The sequence below is a fragment of the Etheostoma spectabile genome, chromosome 16 (assembly GCF_008692095.1).
Source record: "Etheostoma spectabile isolate EspeVRDwgs_2016 chromosome 16, UIUC_Espe_1.0, whole genome shotgun sequence".
Classification (NCBI taxonomy): domain Eukaryota; kingdom Metazoa; phylum Chordata; class Actinopteri; order Perciformes; family Percidae; genus Etheostoma; species Etheostoma spectabile.
The window spans coordinates 18,408,929-18,431,650 of NC_045748.1; the positions used below are offsets into that span (position 1 = coordinate 18,408,929).

The 22,722-nt window shown below is 41.6% G+C and overlaps 1 protein-coding gene across 3 annotated transcripts; it reads right to left on the bottom strand.

Annotated features, from left to right (window-relative positions):
• Positions 1–300: 300 nt before the first annotated feature.
• Positions 301–14,502, bottom strand: pax8 (paired box 8). Of its 3 annotated transcripts, none has more exons than XM_032538854.1 (12): positions 14,364–14,502; positions 11,642–11,797; positions 7,263–7,404; positions 6,919–7,116; positions 6,549–6,625; positions 6,191–6,316; positions 5,214–5,386; positions 4,870–4,990; positions 4,401–4,640; positions 3,993–4,094; positions 2,481–2,570; positions 301–1,259 (listed from the first exon to the last, which is right to left on the bottom strand). In XM_032538854.1, exons 2-12 carry the CDS (start codon positions 11,661–11,663, stop codon positions 1,189–1,191), a joined length of 1,362 nt encoding a protein of 453 aa, XP_032394745.1. In that variant the 5' UTR covers positions 11,664–11,797; positions 14,364–14,502; the 3' UTR covers positions 301–1,188. The 3 variants fall into 3 exon arrangements, with proteins under 3 accessions (XP_032394745.1, XP_032394743.1, XP_032394746.1); XM_032538852.1 differs by having other exon boundaries at positions 7,263–7,428; XM_032538855.1 differs by lacking the exon at positions 4,401–4,640 and having other exon boundaries at positions 7,263–7,428.
• Between the last annotated feature and the right edge of the window lie 8,220 nt (positions 14,503–22,722).

Genomic DNA, 22,722 nt, shown 5'->3' on the forward strand with positions numbered 1-22,722 from the left:
AAAGAAATTAAACAGATGCGCGTGTTTTCAGGATCGTTGCTTTCGTCCTTTAAAAATGCTGAGAGGGGCAAAAAATATGCAACATTTCAGCTGACTTTTAACGTGTAAGTACCAGCTATTACTGCAAATAATAACCATAATGATAATATAAGCAGATATTTAAAATCAAAAGCTCTTTAAAATAAACTTTGGCACACCTTGCTGCTGCCTCGCTGTGAGTTATTTATAATTTAAACACGTATTAACATATACCTATACCAAGTATTATTTATGCAACACACAAGACAAGAGTAAAAACAGTAAATTTGTCATGCTTTAATTAAAATAATTCTTTAGAAATTCATTATTTACATTTGCAATAATATTAATAACAGTATAAGAAAAAATAGTCACAGTTCTTACCAAACATCAGAACATCAGCATGACAACAAACTAAATTTATTTGAAGCAAAACAATTGTATTTCAAGCCTTGTTGGTTTTTGTAGCCGAATCACCATCATCCCCCCCCGCCGTCATCACTCATTCTCTGAGTAAAATTGCATCACTTCCCCATAAGTAATTCATCATTTACAATATGTACATATTGCTAGACAAATACATAAATTGTCTCTGAGGGGCATATGTGGGAATTTTGATGTAATTGTGAGTTAACGTGTCACCCTTTAGTCTATGTTCAATACAGGAAAAGATCTGCATTTACAGTGAAAACAAGTCATACAAATGAATTTGCAAGCAGACACAGATCAAGAAAAATGAATCAATGTGTGATGACAGGACAGAAAGCATTGTAAACAAAAGCAGGCATAGTTCAGTACAAAGAAGTTGCATATCCGTATTCACTGGATCAGTGTCAAATTGCAGATGTACGAAGAAAGATAGTCTTTGGCCAAAACAGCATTCTATACTGAAAATATGCACCTTGATATGAGACGTCAGGCTGAGTCTCTGGAAACAGGCCCTGCATGAGAGGAGATTTAGCAATGTGTAAACGTGCATGAGTCAAAGTTACCCTGGCCAACAGTACCAGTAATGACAAATAAATAACATGTGAGTAGGCGTGGTTAAAAAACAACAACAACGTGGGGCTGGTTCATCAGCAGAGTCTCAAGTTCACATCCAGTTTTGACTTTCATGCCTTGGTCCGTAATCAGATGTGTCAGCTGATGTTGAGTTCTCCAGTCTTGGGGCTAAAGGTGGTCGTAGGCGGCTGCAGACGGTGGGGCGGTGCGGGAGGCCGTGCTGTAGTAATAGGGTGAACCTGTGGGGGGAGACACAGATGGAGGCCTTCAGAAGTGGGAGGTGATGGGGGTGGAGGAACAGACTTTCTTTATCCATCTTATCTTATCTGAGGTTTTAGAGCAGATGGTTGCGCTGAACGTCTGAGCTGCTTGGACTGGTTTGTCCTGCGAGAGGGAACTGAGTCTCAACCCTCTCCTGACTCATAAGGAATCATCGAAAAGATAATGCAGGACTTTCCTTTCCTAAACAGGTGGATTTGTGATGCAGTGGAGGAGATTCCCCCCCAAAAAAACCCGGCTGACATGCCTCGATACTTCTGAGAAAGAGCTTTGAGGCTCATATACACCAATCTATAAAACTGTGTGATATACAATCTCATTTTTAGCTTAACTTGCATTTTTGTTTGTATAATTTTGAAAGCCAGTTTTTGATTTTATCACCATATCTCTGCTAATGACATTAAGTGGAAAGTTGATCTTGCAATCATTATCTCTGACTACAAGACATATACAGTATGTGCAGTCTGTCCCCAACGTCTGGTGAAACAACTGATTGTTGTGACACTTCTGTTTAAATTGTACCTCATTAGTATGTTTTTTGGAACAAAAAGGGTCCACCAAATGAATACATGTAAATGTAATGATGTGTGAAAGAACGGCATCCTATTATCTGGAATACTCTTTAAGTCTTTAAAGAATTTAAAATGAGTATCGGATTGTAAATTTGGTAAATGACTGCTTTTGTTATTAATTTTAGCCTTTTATTATTTAGTTTTATCTTTTTTCTGCACGTTTTAAAAGAGGTTTCCAATCTTAAAGGAACTTTCCTGATTTAACAAAGTTAAAATAAGTGAAATATATTACACAAACTGAAATAATAAGCCTTAAGTAAATCCTAGTTAGCAACGGGCCGGATGGTTTCATGTGAGACTGAGGCAGTTTGCACGTCGCTTTCTGGTGAGTCTCTCTTCTGTCCTGCAGCCGCTTATTTAATTCTCATCATGATGAAATGTTTGTGAATCACAGAGTTGGTAGAAGGGAGTTTCTTTAAATTCTCAGGGGACTTTTATGAGTTAAATGAATTAGTAATTTGTCTTTTATTGTGGAGGTCACAATGATTCCTCATTGTAAAAATAAATGTATTCAGAGGTTACATCATTCAATGTGCTGAGTGCAGTAAACACACAACAGAAATGTGGGTGCATCCACGCTGTCACTACCCTCAGTGTGTCCTTCCTCACCCAGAATGCTTGAGTTGGTGAACCTCCAGGCTTCACTGTAGGAGGTGTAGGGCGAATGGCTGTAGGTCTGACCCGAATAATCTGTGCCTGCTGCAAGACAGAAAAAAACTTCATTGAACACCGGATAAAACACATCAGTAGAACATAGATTGTTATTAAAAGGCAAAGCTAAGTTGTCCCTGAGAGCTCTTTGGAGTTGTGTTGTTTGTGTGTGTGCCAGCGTCTGCTCGGGCTTAGCTCATAATTCACCAACAGTTAGTGCAGCCTGTAAACCATTAATCTGTGGTGCAGGTGGATGGCTCGGGGTAAAATCCCTCGACCCAGTGGTGCATGCAGCTAGCCTCTACGCCCTCTCTCCTCAGCACTCGGCCCCTCAGATCGCTCCTCCTCCTCTGTCCATCCTACACTTCCTGCTTTAGCCTCTCTGGCACTCCTCTTTCTTTTTTTCTCTTTTTTAATATCTAATTGGTAATTATGTTGGCTGGAATGAATCCCTGCGCCCCCACCTCCTCCTCCTGTCCTACCTCCCCCCTTTCACTCAGTAATTGTGTATCAACGCTTCCTCACAGCGAGCCCACCAGAAAAATAATAAATCAGACCCTCTCATTTCGCGCTTCGGAGGGCAGACTTCAAATAAAAAAGTCTCTCTCACTCACACACACACACACACACACAGTGTCTCTCTCACACACACACACACACACACACACACACACACACACGCACACACACGCACACACAGCCACAAGCCGGCACACACGCGTTTTGGAGATGCTGCTGACAAAGACTAACCTAAAAAAATATTTTAGCTGTGAAACCTAACCAGGGATGGCTATTTAGATCCCTAAGAGCTGTCCCTCATGGTCAGTATTATCCCCACATTCATTGACAATAGATGCATCACATATACACACACACACAAGCACTGCTCACACACACAAACACTCAACTCAGAGTTTCTGTCTGTATGTAATTCATGTTTAAGTCATCAACTAATTTAACACACACACTCTCCCTCTGGTTGTATGCAGGCATTCTGACACACACACACACACACACACAAAGACCTCCTCTTCTTCGCTCATGCCCAGACTTTACACCCCCTCTGCCCACCCGGCATCTCCCTCCTGGGCCCCTTGGTTCCCATGGCAATGTGTGGTCAGAGGTGTCTGGGTGGGGGGTGTGGGCAGCAGGGTGGAACCCCCAGCCTGTTCCCTGTATACCCCCTGGGCCCTCGTACACGCACACACACACACACACACACACACACACACACACACACACACACACACACAGTTCACCACCCTAGCAACACTACTCATTGACTCAGCCCGTCTTCTGTTAATCTACAAGCCTTCGTCCCTGCCTCTCTTTCTCTTTACTCCTTCTCTTCCTACCTTCGTCCCCATCCCTTTGCTTTCTGTCTACCTATCTGACTCATTCAACACTTTCTATTTTTCACCTAATTATCATTTGACTTTTTAATTGTAGGTAAAAACAAATGTCCGTTACCTGCTACCATGCCGGTGATGGCAGAGGTGGAGTATCCTGACTGGGCAGGGGAGGGGATGTGAGGTGGGTAGCCCGGCAGGGTGGAGCTCACCATGTCACGCCCTTAAAACACACACCAAAACACACACATTAACATGGAACATAATGTTAAGTTACTTTTTTTTACAGCTACAAGATAATAATAAACTCTTTATCATTTAAGTTATACTTTTAAAGAAAAATGCCAAAAGATGAACTGTTTTCGGATGTGAGTATTTGCTAGTTTTCTTTGTCTTGTATGATCAAGTGTTTCAGAGATCTAGACAAAAGAAGATATTTAAAGATTTCTTGTTGCAAGAAGTGGCACATCACAAATGCAAACACAATTGTTATGAGTGTGAAAATGAATGAGATGGATGCCTCCATTACCTGAGATGATAGACTGACTGCTGAACTGCCCGTACACCGGGGCATGATGGGAGAATGAGTTGAAGGCGTTGGGGAAATGGTTGGAGTTGTTGCAGCTGCTGCTGACAGAAACAGGCTTCTGCAGCGCCTGCAACTCCACGAATGCCAGGTTGGACACTGCCATGTTCGGGGAGGGGCTCGTGCTGGTCACTTCTGGGGACATTTCCTGTTTTAGACAGAGCGGCAGGGACTGTAGGGGCTCTGAGGTGGCGGCAGCCAGTGCGCAGGTGGGTGAGAGAATGAAAATGAATGGTGAACATGAGTGGAATGTTAAACTTAAAGTGAAATGTCCAAAACATGAGAGGGAGTGGCTTCAGGACACTGGTACTGTTGTGCAACAGTCTATAAGAGATGCTGATGGCAAGATTCAAAGAGAGTCAGAGAGATAAGTAAGAGCCATGGGTCAAAGGTCATCATCTTAGAGTCTTACCAGTCACCATGGCGTAGCTCTGGTGAGCCGTCAGATTCCGTCCAATGGCGGAGCTGGATGTTGAGAGGCTGGTCTTGGCTTCATCTAGGCTGCCATTAATGAGGGATAGCGGGTACAAAGTCTGGGGATGATGAACAGGGGATTAGCTATTGGTGTAAAGTGTACTCACGTATGAGAAGGAGCAAATATACATGTGTGCAAATTAAAAAACATTGGCAGAATATATATTTGTTACGGTTCCAAATAAATCGGAAGTGGAAAGAAGAACATATCTAAGAATGATTGTATTTTTTTTTAGCTGGATTTTAGCTTTCATTCCTTGAAAGCATTGTGCTTGTTATTACCTGCTCTGTCTTACTGCTGGAGGCAGAGCCGAAGGAGTCTGGGGGATAGTGGTGACGATCAAACCCACAGTCCAGATGTGGCGTGGGTGAGAAGTGATCCACTCTCATCTGTTTCCTCGGGACCCCTCCGCTCCCCTGAGAGTCCACGCTGTGTCGACAACTCTCCTGATCACCTGAGAGAAAGAAAAAGATGTTTACCTGTGATGTGTATGGTGAAACTACACTAATACACTAATACTATAATAGTAATTTTGTTTATTTAAAGGTTTTAAACCCCACATTTGTGCTATTTAAAATTTCTCCAGCAAAATATAAAAAAATACAAAGAATTATGTGCTCAAAAATGTAACTATTTCATTTTTAAGTTGTTAAAATTTTAAAATGACTCTTAACCATTTAACCATAAGAATAAAGAAGAAAGGGTGTCATGAGATTTATCTTTTAAGGGTGTGAATAAATTGTGTGTTGTTGTTTTTCTATGCTTGCAACACATTAAATTGCCCTTTAAGGTAAGAATGAAGTATTTTGAACTTGACTGCTTATTAAACATTTTATCGCTCTTTGTTTGGTGCCTCTTGGCCCGTTTTCACTTGTGAAAGAAAAACTTGGTCTTAATGAATTTCAGGTCAAATAAAGGTCAAACTATTTACTAAACAAAGAAAATTTGATTGGTGTTTTTTCAGCTTTTTGAAACAATATGTTTTTTATTTTAGGAAATAACTGCAGGCAGGATGCTTATACACTGTATGCAACAGATGTAGTCAGAAACTAAACAGCAACTTGAAAGGGGTGCAGAATGTAAGTGTTTGTATTTGGAAATCCATAAAGTGTGTTGCTCCAAAACTAGCTTAAAACACCAAAAATACCTATCTTTTAAATTGGTACACATTTGATGGGCTTTCTCCTCTGTGCACCGCCACAATAAAACAAAATGACTCCAATGGTGTGTTATCGCCTTCATTTAGTCTAATTCTTACTATCATCGTGGCTCCTCTTGCCCTCGGCACTGGGTTGGGGGATACCCAACAAGCCACTGATGGAGTAGGTGGAGCCCAAAGAGTCTGAATGTGGAGACTCGGGAGGGGTGACTGCTGAACTCGGGACTGAGAGAGTGAGAGAAACAAAGACAGACAGATTTGAGACAGAGAGCGGAAATTATACTGTACATCTCACTGTTGCCACAATGTCACGAGCTTAATCCTAAACAGCAATGAGCACACTATCTTTAACCTTAATCCTTCACCATCACATGATAATGCTCAGTAATATGGATGGTTACTATGGGGATACAGCCTTCAATGTGCATGTGTTTGTTTGTAGATGGTAAAGACTTACTTAAGGTCTGCCCTGGACTCAGGCCTTTTCCATCCAGAGGCAGATTGAATGGCTGCTGGACCTTTGTTCGAATTATTCTGAAACCAAAAGAAGAAAGTGAGTGAACAGTAATTTCACATTTCACACACATCTTTAAATGTTTGGTATGAGCAAGCATTGCCATAATGAGAGCATATGAATTTGGAAAGGATATGCAGAGCGGAACGTTTAGGAATATGAAATATGGGCTTAAATGAATGAAAAATCTTTGGTAGATCTTCCACATTTATCTTCCTTCTAACGCCCAAGAAGCCACTTATCTACATGCCGCTGATCCACAGTGGCATATCAGTACCTCTAACATGATTTCATTCATTATTCTGTTTGTCACCTGTTAATGGAGCTCACGCTGGGCACTGTGTCGCTGTCACACACTCCCTCCGCCAGCAGTCTGTCCCTGATTTCCCAGGCGAACATGGTGGGATTCTGCCTCTTGTAATCTGCGATTTTATCCACAACCTTTGGGGTGGCCACCTTGGGCTTGGAGCCCCCGATCACGCCAGGCTTGATGCTGCCTGTCTCGTAGTAACTGGAGGAAAGTTGAGGTTTTCAGTCAATACTTTTTGGCTCTAACAAACACCAGTTTTCCTGATAGGTAAACAGACTCGCAGAGGTCAAAGAACACACCCAGGGTGATTAATAATAACAGGAAGTTGAGTAAAGGTGCTCGCTTACCGTCCCAGGATCTTGCTGACGCAGCCGTGGCTGACTCGGAGCTGCCGGGAGATGTCACAGGGCCGAACCCCCTGGTGGGCCATGTCCACGATGCGTTGCCGGATTACCTCCGGAAGTGGACGTCCATTAACAAACATTCCACCTAGTTGGTTAAGACCCCCATGACCTGGGGGAAGAGGGGGGATGAACACTCATAAATGTCATGGAACCTGAGATCTGAGACATGCCAATTCCAACGCACTACAAAGTCACACACACCTGGAAACACACACACACACACACACACACACACACACACACGCACACGCACACGCACACACCGCACACACACACACCGCACAGCCAGACGCGTTTTGGAGATGCTGCTGACAAAGACTAACCTAAAAAAATTTTTTAGCTGTGAAACCTAACCACGGATGGCTATTTAGATCCCTAGAGACTGTCCCTCATGGTCAGTTTTCCCCACATTCATTGACAATAGATGCATCAATACACCACCCACACACACACACACACACACACACACACACACACACCACACACACCACACACACACACACACACACACACACACACACACACACCCCACACACTCAATTCAGAGTTTCTGTCTGTATGTAATTCATGTTTAAGTCATCAACTAATTTAACACTGCAAGTGATAATGAAAAAGTAGCTGTCAAAAAAGCATAAGAGAGAAAAAAGATGAGGGAATCTAGTGTTACTTGTTGCTTCAGGGATTTCATCAAAACAAATTAAAGTAGCTATTTCATAGATGTGTCTTAAACTGTAATAAATAACTGCAGCAGTGCGGGCGGTGTCAGGAGCATAATGAAGTTGTACATTTAAAAAGTCGAGGACACGAGAGAAGAAAAAAGCAGTGAAGAGAAACAAACCTTCACTGCAGTGAGCAAACATACAGGCTGTGAGTAACGGTCGAAGATTGTGACTTTCAGGATTTATTCACACTTATTCGGTGCCGGTGTTGGGGGGGCATAGGTGGTCATTGCATGCCCAAAAGAAATGTTGTGCGCCCCCCCCTCCATTAAATATTCATAAATGGACGCCAGTTATCTGTGGCTGTGGTGCATCTGAAATGTTGTGCAGCCGCCCGCCACTAGGCGAACAGCAGCCCCCTGCGCCACAACATCCTGCCTCTCTCCCAGGTGTTTTTGATTAGGCTAGCTATTGACATCAGATAAGACAGATAGCGCTGCGTTTCAACTCGCATATTACATGCTATACTATAATACAAATAAGCCAGAAAAAATGGGTATGTTCCAATAGTAGCCTATGTCAAGTGCACTATGCCAAAAATTGAACCATATAACCACTCGGCCCGAGCAATGTGTAGGTCGGGAGGCTGCGCAGCTAGCATTAGCCACACTGCTAAGTCGTTACGGGAGGGGATGGCCTAGGCTACTGTACAACATTTGTAAAAGCTATATCGATTATCAGTTTTTGGCAGAATTACATATGAACTGAAGACTAATGTTAGACAAGAGACTTTCTCTCATGCTTGAACTGAAATGATAAACACATTGTACTTTTGCTGATATCATTAATATTTTTTCACGAGTCGTGGAACTGCATTACTTAAGGTAAGTCCACTGTTTGGTTAATTTGGGCTGATAAAGTGTAGCAAACTTGTGCTTGTTAAAGCCCATGTGGTAGGCCATCTTGCCTTGCGTTAACTGGTTTTGGAGATGTTTATTATGATGCATAAACGTTTCTTTTATTTGTGGTTCGGAGTGGCGTTTGGTGTATATATTTTAATGAGCTGTCGGCTTTAGTTCGGCTGTAGGCCTGAATCCTGTGGTGTTGAGATAACCGGAATGAATTTGTTTTGCTGTTGGCATTAGTGTTCAGGTAAATCTTACCGATACGCATGCACCTCTCCCTCCGTGCTGTTTGCTCATTGCGCTGGCTGGACGAAGTTAGCGTCTTATTTTAGTTTCAGAGCTGGAGTTAATTGTCAGAGATAACATTTGTATTAGGCTACTATAGTGCGGTCACAGAGCAGGACTAGTCCTCGTCCCCAAAATGGCTTCGTATATATGCCCACATGCACTCTTAGATCCCGGTTCTGTCTTAATGATATTGCAGCTCATTGCGGCAATAACTTATTTAAAAAAAAAAGTGCCCACTTGTGGAAACCCTGTGCCCCCTTACTGACAAGCAGTGCTTGCCCTTATTATTCTAGTTTCCGTTTTGAGAAGTTTGTTTCCTATACCTTTTTTTTTTATTTTTGTCTAGAAAGAATACTAGGCTACATCAATCATTCATTATGTGAATGTGATTGATATGCTTCTTAGTTATATGATTCCCGAATTAACTTTACCCAACACCAAAGCTTATACTTCTAAATGGATGATTGTTAGATGACTTACAGGATAATCACATGCCTATAAATAATAATACCTCACCAGTTTATTCCGTAATCGTTTGTTCTGAGGGCTGTGACGTGGGCATCAGTGAAGGTGACTGGGATTAGAAATTATCTTCATTTAGTAAAAAAATCGGTATGGTTGTTCCCCTCATTTGAAGACACTACATTGAAAGTTGTCAAGTTCATATATAGATTTTTTTTTTTTTTAATCTGTCGTTTTGTGTGTATTTTTTCGACCTCTGTGAAGCACGTTTTCTGCATCTTTTTCTATGCAATGTAAAAAGTTTATTATCGTTATTTTTACACGTACTTGATCTTTCCTCCATAATATGAGAAAATTATAGTACATTGCTTATTTTAATTTATTTATGTACACATATTAGTAAATATGCTTTTTACAATACAATAAGTCCCTTTGGTATCCATTTTAGATGTATCCATATTATTAACACTGTCATATTTGATATACAAATTAAATATTGCGCGTGCATTCAATCTGAATCAAACTCACAGATCTGTAGAAGCGTGCTTCTGCAAAATAACATCCTACAACACCATAGGAACAGGTTTTCCCGGCAAACATCAACAGACAAAGCGCTCGCTGCGTTCAACCAGCAGGCTCCACTACCTTCTCTATAGACTGCACGGTGGTGACTCTGCAAGAACACCATTGCTTTTAATTTAACCCATTGAGACGCTTCTTTCTCTCAGCCTTTTCCCAGCTTTCATTTCCACATCAAACAGCGGCCGGCGAGGCCGAGGGAGGGGGGGGGGGGGGGGGGGGGGGGGGGGGGGGGGGGGGGGGGGGGGGGGGGGGGGGGGGGGGGGGGGGGGGGGGGGGGGGGGGGGTGGGGGGGGGGGTGGGGGTGGGTGGGGGGTGGGTGATTGTGGTGCGAAGGCGAGATGAGGTAGGCCTCTATTAACGCTGCCAGCGGAGTGTGGAAAAAATCTCCCCGCCAAGCTTCATCAACCTGCAGGATATTAAAGCCGAGCAGCCCCGGGGGGCGGTGAGCACGCGCGCGTGCACACGCACGGTGCATGGACACCGCGTGCACACAAAAAACAAAGCGTGAATTCATTACTAGAAAACTTAGATAGAAAGAAAGAAAGAACGAAAGAAGGAAAGAAAGAAAGAAGCCATTAGCCTCCTGCTGCTCCACGATTGACCCAGCTGAAGTGGCTCTGGCCAGGGGAGGGTTGTTCTAAATTTATATCTGACAGCTTTAAGTGCCGACCAATTAACGTCCTCAATATCCTGCACGACCAGAGGAAAATAACCATTCACTCCTTTACAGTGAGGAGACAAGACTCCTCTCTGCATCCCATTGTAGGCATACCCAAACAATTTCCATTGTTTCATAGCTAATATTGTGCTGAATGCTACAGGAACATCTGATAAACCCCCAGAGATTGATTTTTAATTATATTGGAGATTCCAAAGTTTTCCAAGATGCCTAATATGTCATGCCACGCCACACAACTTTAATTCCCCATATTTATTTATTTGTTATATGTGAACATTTGATGGATGGTTTATAACACACTATGATGTTGTAAGAAGATGAAAGGATATAATGTGCAGTTCTTTTTAATGTGGCCTACATTTGTCAAAACATAACTTCTCATAGGTTATAAAGATATTGACCATATTTTCATGAATTTTCTGTTTGTACAGCAGCCTTCACGTATGGCTGCCCAGGAGTTATAGTTGTAATACATAAATAATATACACATATCTGCTTACAACTACATAACTGTATGTGTGTTTAGAAGCATTTATTAACTGTTTGTACACTGAATACTAAATTGGAGATTTAGGGGGTTTCTTTCCAAACTTCAATCTTAACACGGGGGAATATAAAAGGGGAAAGTGGATGTTACGTGGTTCATAATATGGAGACAGATCACAATTCTCTTGTCAGGAAATGCCAAATGTGTTCAGCTAATCTGTTCACAGGAGTCTGAGAGGCCAACTTGTGTTGTGTATTTACCTCTTCCAGCGTTGTTGGACATATCCCTGAGTTTTTGGTCCTTGCTCCACCAGCTGAACGTGACGGTCGGCTCCACGCTGTCCCAGTTAAAGTGTTTTTACTCCCCGTCCTGCCTCGTCTGGCATGAGTGTGCTCCTGAGCGCACTGTCGACCACGCTGCAGGAGGACAGTGGTTTATCAAACTGGCTGCTTGTCATATGTGATGCCTCTGAGCTCAAATTCTCAGCTGGGTGGCACTCTGTGTGTCTCTACGGGGAAAAACAGCTAAGATAGCCTACTAGGAAATTGTCTTTAAATCACCTGGACGTGTCTGTCTTTGTTTCTGTTTATCAGTGAGACAGGCTGTGGACAGCAGAAGAGATCATTTTGGCCTGTGTACTTGTATTTGTGTACAAATAGTACAATTTAATATTCAGAATTTGTAAAACATTACAGATTTTCTTAGTTTTCAACCAGCCCACTCCTGTTATACATAAAATGTCCCTTCTTTATCCGCTTTGTAATTAGGATTGACTGGTCTCATTAATCCAAGTATAATTATTAGAACCAGAGAGAGTCTTTTATTTTTTTGAACAGACAAACGGAGGAGTGATGTAGCCTATGTATTGTGATGTAAAGCCTAGATTTGGTGTAAGTGGAAAAAGTTTGAGGAGAGAGATTCACTCTTCGGGACTGTGTTTGAATTAGCCTACTGAATATTTCACCTTTGGAACAAAATGACTATTAAACTAAAATAACCTGAAGTAAATCACTACAATTTATCAAGTGAACATAAATTCAAGGACCTTTCTAAAAGATACCAAGTGGCTGCTTCATCTAAAAACAAAGAAGAAACAACAGTGATTGACTTCAGAGATGTGAGAAATTATTAAGATCTTCAACTCTTAACTAAAAGATGGTGAATCTGCTGTAAATGTGGGAGCTGGCAGTAGTTATCGCCCATATGTGAGCCTCGTTTACAGGCTCCATCTGCTCAGCTGCTGCACACCTCTCCACTGCTGGATCAACTTCCAGCTCCACGAGGCGCACACTGATAAGAGCAAAACATCATGTGACATTTTTGCATTAAATAAGCACCTTCATTTTTACATCAACTACAATTATTGGAATAATAGGATTTAAAAAGTAGAAAAGAACCACACTCCTGGAAATGATTCAAGTGACTGTTAATGTTACTGTGTGGAACGTTTTATGCAATTTAAGCGTGTCGGGTGTTGTCATGTCCTCCTGGGTGGACACTTTAAAAATGAACCAGATAATAAGCAGACTGTCACACACTGTTCGATATCTGTACAATGTGGTGATTGATAACATCAGTAAGTCAAACTTATTTTGGCTTCCAGCTAATGACATTTACCTGCTTATAATGTGCATTGAAGGTTTCATTAGATTTATCTGTTGATGTTCATGTGTGGATTGGCCTATCTCAACTGGCCCTCATACATTGAAAGTGTAGTGTAACTTGTTGACTGGGCTATATGTGAGTAGTTCATTTTTTATTTTGTTCAACATCAGCATGTGCAAGTTGAAGTAAACCTCCAATAATTCCAAGCTTCTCTGGTAAAATACAAAAATAAAAGCAGCTGGTGTGTGTCATATTGGAAAAATTACATATGATTTAAAATGATAGGTATGTTATGATTTTACTTCTTGATTGGCAGAAAAAAAAGTACCAAAATCACATTATTATTATCATTATTATTATTAGAACAACCATCCCTAATCGATGGAATCAGTTGGTTGCGGCGACACATAGTTTATGGGGCAAAAAATTACAAGAATAGATTGGAAACAATTGTTTAATGTAGCCTAACTGTGTGGCTCTTGATGAAAATAACTATCCTTTATAATGTCAATACTATAACAACCGTTATTGTTTGTGTTGATACTAATATTATTTAGCATATCGATTAACATGCCAATTTTGAACAATGACTTCCTGCAGGATTTGCAGACATGTTAAATGTAGTTTTCTACAGTTAACATCTCGTGTCTGTTATTTGATCTTTTCAAGTGACTTTTTACATTTGAACACCTATCTATCTCTCTTTTGTGTTTTCCATGTAACAGTTGTTTTGTGAATTATTTAAACTTGCTTTGAAATGTGCTATACAAATAAAGCTGCCTTGCCTTGTAATAATTATTTGATTAATTTAAATTATTAAAACAGTTTCTGTTAAGTGACAGCATAGAATTTTCCCTTTTTAATTTACATATTTTCGTTTTTTCACAGTTCCCTTTGAAGAGTTTAACGCAACAGATGACAGAAACAAGCATTGCAATAGGCCTACATCCAAGCTACAGCCTAGAGCCGGAGATTTAATATAAGGTTAAGGTTGATGCATGAAAATCCAGCGGTGAGAATAAAAACACACACTGCGATTCACTCCGGCAAATTCACAATTGTTCAGTTCTTTTTGCTCATATGAGGTGATTTGGATTTTTATGACCGTTCCCCAAAAAAACTTTACGCTCATCTGCACCCGGGTCCCATCTTCTACCTTCATTACGATAAACTGGTCTCATTATGATCCCCAAAGCAGAGCGACATTAAGCCCACAGTGCCTCGTGCGTCTTGCAGTGTTTTTATTTTTAATTTTTTTTTACATAGCCTATACATATTTGAAGCTTCCTCTGTTCCTCTGTTTGTATCAGGACTGCGGAGCGATACAGCCATTCAGACCTCACATAACACAAGTTAGAAATGGAAATGAGAGCTTACCTTTTAACGACGCAGCTCAAAACACAAACGTCCCCCAGCAGATATTATGATATTATCCAAAATGATGAGGACCCTGGCGGTGTGATGTACGGTGCGTGTCCGGGCTGTGTCGGAGGAGGCAGGGCTGCTGTTGTGTTGTGTTGTGTGTGTGTGTGTGCTGCCAACACTCAGCCAGTTTTTATCCAACCGGGGCTACGCGCAGGACGAAGCCCTGCAGCCATTGGTTGAGGAAGAGGGGAAGAGGGAGGTGTGGTGTTATGGAAAAGAGAAGAGCCCCCCCCCCCAACCACACACACACACACACACACACACACACACACACACACACACACACCAACCACAGAGAGGAGAAAAAAAGACAGGATGACTGAGCCTGTGTTTTGATGGCATTACACCCACTGAGTGACTGTACGGAAACACTTGTCAAGGAGACGGCTTGTTTTCCGTTCACCTCCAGCGACAGCCCCGCTTTAATTAGACTGTGTACAGGCATGAGACACCGGTCAGAGCGGTGCGTTCACACACAATTCAGTCCCAGTTTCTCCCGGACAGGTTGCCTATAGGCTACACCTGACTGAGGAACAGACCGGCAGTTTGAACACGGAAGTCGTATCCCTAACTGCCAATATGTTCCAAAAGTTTTTACCGAACTCTCGGACTATTTTTTGCAAGAAGTAGAAAGGCGTAAAAGCAGATGTCAGTCCAAACTATTGACCTTCACTAAATTCGGTACGAAATTGATGATATTCTTAACACTGATGTTACCAAGCTCAGAAAATAAATCAGGCTTTTCATTATTTCCTTTATGAATCTCTTTCAGTTTTTATCCGTGTATGAATCTGTCCTGTAAAAAGGCGAGCATGTTTTTTTGCTTTTAGTCTTAAAACCTCTGAAACAACTCAATCTCAAGTAATGGTGACTGTTCTTCCAGATAGGCATCTCATGGGGGGGGGGTCAAATCTTGTCTTAATTATATTTTAATTAAGATGAATGTGGACTCTAAAGGCACGGTAATGGTGTAACCGAACAATAATAACATATGTCCATGGATCACATTTGATTGGACTGTTTCATGGCTCATCTTGCTCATTTTCTGAAATCCATATTGGAACAACAGGGCAATCTTTTGACAATGATAAAATGAGTAAAATAAAAAAAGAAATTTAGGGCATGCATGCAACAACCCTGATGCTACTTCGGCATGCTGTAGGACCTCAGAGAAGATTTCTGTACATAGCTCCTGCATGCATGAAAACGACTTGAAGCTCCAGGGAAGTGAGTTGATTTTACTTTCTGCACCCCGCGTGGATCAGGGCTATAGCCTACACGCGTGATGTCACACCAGGGTGCCAGGATCCCCCTGAGTTAAAACGCTGTTAATGTTTCTCACAAGCCTGTAGAACAAACAGAACACCTCCAATGGCACCGTGCCGCCTGTCTGATGGAAGAGCATGGTTTATTCAGCCAAATGGAGCTTTTTAAGGGGAGTGTTCATAGAAAATGAGACACATTTAAGTAAATGATTTCTCTTGGCGCAACGGTTAATCTGCGAGAATTAAATAATAGTTTTAAACACATTTTAGTTTCACGACAGGTTTACAACAAGAAAAGGGAACCAAAATTCAACTTCAGTCCTTATCTCGCCATGCAGCTTGTGATTGAAGTCCTTCATTCCTCGTCTTTAAAAAGGCCAGTGCATCTGCAGGACAATGGAGCGACTGTTTTTAAATAAATAAAACCGTCAGGAGACTAAAGGGAATCATAACCTGAGCTGGAAACAGAGACAGTCCTCTGTAAAGTGACCAGAGAGAAATGACAAGTGCCCGGAGGGGAGAAGTAGCAGAAGAAAGAGGTTAACGAGAGTTTAACAAGGGATTAAAACTCACAGATTGGTATCTTATCATGATGATACTGTGAATTAAAATAGCGCTTAATTACATGGGTCCGCTTGCCAAGGGGTAGGAGTCACACACGCCCTAAATCCGGACTCTCATAAGGCATAAAGGCCCATATTTACAAAAGAAGCAGCTTCGTGTTTTCATATCAAGCCGTTTTCATGCAATGACAGGATGCTGTCATAAATCATTCAGGTTTATTTCGGATAGTTGTTGTTACTGTATTTGAGACAACATTCTTCATGTTAAAAGTCACCAATTCGCTACTGACACCTACAGTGCAAGGGGAGGAATAAAGAAATGCATTTTCGTTAGAAATGATGTTATTTTAGGCTTTTTAGTAGTTTAAATCCTTCTTTTCATACGAAACAAACATGAAAAAAATCGTATAGGCTACTTATAAAATTACACCTTTAAAACTTAATCTGATATCCCCATAGCTGAAAGCAAAATGACAATAGACAGATTAATAAAACAACATGCAGTTCTACTGTAAATATTAACTTGCCCATGAGTCTTTTTGTTTTTAAACAGGTAGGTTTTCTAAGTGGTTCTGAATGCAGGCACATACTGAGAGATACAAAGTGCTCAATAAAATGCTTTGCTGAGGCAGACAAGGTGCAACTTGAGAAAGAAATTCGGAATATAACTTTAAAAAAGGTACAGTGTATAAGAATGCTTTTTTTGCATCGCCTCTTGTGTCACTCAAATCGAACAATATACATCTATTGTGGAAAAATATAAATAAGAGTGTAAACGATTCCAAAAGACACTTGACTTTGATTCATTTCTGCAGTCCCATCATGTCCCCAATAAAGTAGGCTATGCTGCTGATTTTCCTCTGTAGACTGTAGCCTACATTTTGCATTTACCTGGGATAAAAATTGTGAAAATTTCCTGGCGTTATTAAAAGTGACTAATTTCAGAGGAACAAATAATTTCATATGGAACACTTTTTGCTTCCTCACTCGGCCGTTCATCCTGGGTGCTACAGTTACAGGCGACTTATAGCCTAGGTGAATTTAGAAGGAAATATGTTATTCCTTTTTCTTTTCTTGTTTTCGGGTGTGTCTTTTCGACGGGTGTATCTCCGGATTTATTTCCCCGAGCAAAGTTTATGTAACCTGCGGCGACAGGTGGCAACAAGAGGTGTGGAGATAAGGTCAGACAGAGCGAAGACTTCCGAGTGCAGAGATAAGGAGACATGCAAGGCCATTTTGGCTGTTTGGGGGATATTTTCAACTCTACTGTAAAAAGGAAACTATCTGGATGTTAGGCTGCTATTATACAGCGCACAATAAATTGAAAACGATTCGAGTTTGATATAAAACCTGTGTTGACTTCTGCAAAAGACGAGTTACAGGCTAATTCTAGCCTACACGTCAAATATATTTATCATTTTTATGATATTATATATCATATATTATGGCAAAAACTTTACTAAACTGTATAGGCCTACGTCACAATAATGCACCACAGGGAATTTAAATAGTAGAATAATAACGTGAGGAATTTGGTTTAAAAAAAACTCGATTTTAACAGAAAAAGGGTAGTCCTAAACCAGAGACAAACTGCATCTAGGCCTATTAAAGGAACATTAAAGTGTGACCTGTTGAAGATGAATTATGAAGCCTACAGTGACTGGTTCATGCACGCATTTCACTTCAAGAATTTTACAATAGTCCGATTGGGACTTTCACCAATAGCGCATCCTCTCTCCTCTGTCATCCCTCACCCAAACTAAGCAGAGGTGCGACTTCTCGACTCGCAGTGCGCGCTCCCGCACTGATGCGTCACCTCCTGCTCCTCTGCGCGGTCCCGTAAAGATGAGTGCTTCCCGGGGAAAATCACCCACTTAATGACAACTTTTATAAATCTAGCCGAGCGAGCGCACGTCTTCTTTGTGGTCAGCGAGTCGAGATGAGCCAGATAATTAGGTCATAATAGCTGCAGAAACACCTCAGTATTGATGATCCCATTAGGACGATGATTTCCCCCAGCTCACAAGTGCTGAAACGTTCATTTTCTGCTCTGTACTTGGCTAGGCTAATTTAGACATTCAACTGGAGAATAATTACACGTTTTTGCAATGTTTAAAGGAGAATGCCAGTCATACTCAAATGTCTTAAGACTTTATTTGTGGGTTAAAAGAATTATGCATGCGCCTTTTGAGAACATCAAGTGCGCCAGCAACACATCCCTTAAGAGAGAGTGAAGTCCATACCCATACAGAAGGAGTGAGGAGTTTTGTTCAACATCTGCATATGGTGGTCTATGTGTTGCCTATTGGTTACCATATGGGATTCCGCCATGTTTAGGTGTTACCGTCATGATTCATGTGTTACCAATAGCTTTTCAGCTTTTGCCCCCTTCATCCTTTCAGTGTCGCCCTCTTTTCTCCTACCAGCCTTTACCATCTGTTTTGGCTCCCCTCCATTCTGTCCCCTCATCTTTTTCTCCTCATCTTCCTGTGTTTTGTGCACTGTCCACCCTCCCTCCAGCTTTGTCTGTCTTAGTCCAGGCCCGTCCATTGTTCCCCCTGTGCCTCCCATTTCCGCTTTGGTGTTGCCCTCTGACCCTACACCCTGTCCTTCCCCCTGTGCCTCCTGCTGACTCCCCCCCAATGCAGTACCCCAAATCTTCTTGTTCTTCTCTTGACTGCTCTCCCTTTCAGTTTTTTTTGGGAGGCTAATAACTGTTGCCAGCAAGCTTCACACAAAATCCCAGCGTGATTGCTATTGTAAGACCTACAATGGCATTACAGGCAGTAATGGCCATTAGCAACGTAGGGGCTTGGCCTGTGGTTAGTTGTGTTTAGCTACATGCAATTTGGAATGGTGGCCAGATGTAAACTCTTCAATCAAGTTTTTTTCTGCTCCTATTTGTCTGTTACTGAACTAAAATAGTGTGTAAGAATTGACCAACCATATGAATGAATCAAATGTGGGCGATACAGGCCACAAACATGCATGCACCCCCATCAACACACACTAGTGATTGCAGTAGACTTTGATGATCAGAGTGGACCTCGACTTCATGCCTGTCAGTCAGTCGGTCTCCACAGAGACGGGCATCACATAGGTTGCAATTGGCTGTGATGTTTTGAGGGGTGTTGAGATGAAAGGAACTCAGGTGCTCCTCTTATAAGTGGAGACCACAGAGTTAATCAAATGGCTGGTAAAAGAGCCTCATTATCCACCCAGCAGTATGTAGCTGTAATGCAGAAAATATCAAAGCACAACTCTGTTAGCAGGCTGAATGTTAGCGAGGAAACCAAGACAAGTTGTGTCCTTCTGGATTAGTTTCTTGTTACTCTCAGCTTCTAATTTACTTGCTAAAGAGACAAAAAAAAGAAAAACATGTTAGGACCACTTTACATCAGAGAAGGATTTTGTTATGCAGAAGTGTCTTTGAGAAAGGCTATAGATTTATAATCGACTGGATTTAAAAAACTACCTGGAATAATTTAACCAAATCTTCGGATGTAGAAAGTAGTTCCAGCGGTCAGTCGGTTGCTCCATCACTTTTGTCCAGATCCCAGCAACTATTGGATACATTGGCATTACATGTTGTACAGACATTCCTGGTACCCAGATGATGAACCCGGCTGACTTTGGTGATCCCCTGGCGTTTTCTCTAGCGCCACCACAAGGTTGACATTTGTGAAATTAAGTGAAACGTCTTGACAACGATTGAATGGATCCCCATTACATTTGGTATGTTAACATGCTGATGTTATCTCAAAGCACTGCTGGGCCTAAATACAGCCTCACACAGCTGCTTGTTGTAACTTGCATAAACTGGACCTTTCACACATACAAAAAAAACTTAATTTTCCAATTCAACTTTGGCTTTTGACATCTGAAGCTGGAATCTCTTCATAGCCTTATACATAAAAAACCCATTTACTTTTGAAAAGCAAATGCATTGTGTATTGTTGCCCAGATAGAGCCAGTTACAGGGCTATTTAATGTACCCCATTGCTAAAATTTCACAAAGAAACATCTAACAAGCAAAAAGGAAGCTAAACAACACATACTATATTGTGGAACCAGTGCACCCCCACAATAAGAAGTTTAGCAGGCAGTTTTATAGTATTCTATTTTTTTTCTGTCAAGTTATACATAGGGATGTGTGTAAGAATAGAAGAGGGTAGTTAGGCATTCAACCTATTTATTTTCATACAGTCAATTTTATATATATTACTCATAATGTAAGTGTGACTGACATCAGTATATTTGGCTGTCTACAGACAATAAAGTGGAAAGAAATGTTAACACTGTATTGGTTACAGGCATTAAGGGAGACAGAAAGAGAGCGCCTGCAGATTTACTGCTGTGATGTCCCACTGATGCGTTGTGTTTGACGATTATGGACAGCCCAGGGTAATAGCAATGTAATTAGGCCTTTACTGTCGTATAATTCTCCGTCAAGCACATTGTCAATAGCTTGGTTGATGAGGTTGAAAGTGAGATTGGAATCCAGTGACCCCGGGGCCAGCTCGTCGTAATACTGGCACACACGCACACGCACACGCACACGCACACGTACATGCACACACGGGTAGTGTTTGTAATGCAGTGTTGATGCTGTGGTATTTGCTTTTGTCCCAGTGTTGATCTAAGCTGACATTATGCTGTATGGCCCCGATCGCTGTTTGCCTGAGTGTTACATTTGTCATCTGTGGGAGGGCAAACGAGGGATCAGGAGGACTGGAGAGCAAAGTGAGAGAGGGAGTTAAAGATGGTCTTGCAGGTGGGGAGGTAGGAATAGAGAGTGAATGAGGGGATAAAGTTGGGGGTGGCGGGTGTACGTGCTCATCTCTTGTGTGTCAGTTGCAGATCTGCTGGTGCGGAAGCAGATCTTTTCCCTCAGTGACTCTATTAATTTACCTCATTTATCTTAACCAGCCCCCCCCCCCCCAATAAATACTGAGACCTCAATCCGTGTGTGTGTGTGTCTGTTAGTGTGTGTGTGCACGTTGAACAACTGTACTGTGTGTGTGTGGTGTGTGGGTGTGTGTGTGTGGTTGGTGTGTGTGGTGTGTGTGTGTGTGTGTGGGTGTGTGTGGGTGTGTGTTTGTGTGTGTGTGTGGTGTGTGTGTTGTGTGGTGTGTGTGTGTGTGTTGGGTGTGTGTGTGTTGTGTGTGTGTGGTGGAATAAAAACACAGCAGCTCCCCTTTCTATTCCCAGGACAAATCCATGGCGGAAAAACTCATTTTCCTGCAAAAGTTTGTCAGCCAAGCTAGGAGAAGTGATAAATTATCACAGACGTTAGGTGAAGGAGGGTGACTGGAAGAAGAGGGAACCCCCCTCTCTCTCCCTCTCTCTCTATCTCTCGCTTGCTCTTTCTCTCTCTCACACACCTACACACACCACACACCCCTAATCTATTTACCTCTGATTTCTCTCATCCTGCATCGCACATTACGAAAGCTCTGATCAAAACATGATACATGCATTTCACATGCACAGATAAATACTCACATGTACACACACACACACACACACACACACACACACACACACACACACACACACACAGTGCAAGTTGAAATTGGGAAAATGTGGTTGCAACCCTACAACTCAAGTGTGACTCCCCATTCTAAATGATAAATTGATGGCCAGAAAAATGGATTTGTTTTCAACTATAGTAACACATCAAAGAAATAATAATTCTGTGTGGTGGGAGAGTGGCGGGATGATGAATGGGGTGGACAGCTGGATCACAACGGAGCAATGGAGTGGGTGAGAGAGAGAGAGAGAGAGAGAGAGAGAGAGAGAGAGAGATGAAGGAGAAGCATGTGAGAGAGAAACTGTAAAATCAACACGCAAACTAAACACTGTCCGACAGCTGAAATGGTTTTGTATGTTTTGTAACAGGCCAACTCTGGGCGGACAAGACTGATCCCAGTCTCAGTTGGTAAAATCAAAATTTGGACACATCACACATGTGATTGTTGGACATCTCAGTCCAAAACCATGGACATTAATATGCTGCCATGACATTAACTCTACTGGGAAGATTTTCCCAATGAGCCACCAGAGCATTCATCACATAGGTGTTGGATGAGTTTCAGGTCCAACCCAGCCTGAGATTAAAAGTACATACTGTATATGGACACAGGTGTCATCATTCTAGTCAGCGTATATTCATTAAACAACTGTTTTTAAATGTATTCATCTATGCTCAATAATGAAACCTTTCTATTTAATCATGACACAATAAATGCAAACTTTATTTCTTTTTCCAGTTGACTTTTCTGACTACTATTGGCTTTGTTTTATTAATGTTTATAATTGGACTGTACTGAAATACTCTCAGTCTCTGTCAGTTAACTCTGTTTGATCTTCATAACAAGCTGTTTGGTTTCTAATGCTTATTTAACAGAAGGGTGAACACAGAATTAACCAAAGCCTTTTCCAAGAATTAACATTTCAGTTTTCTTGAAGCTGGGGGGGGGG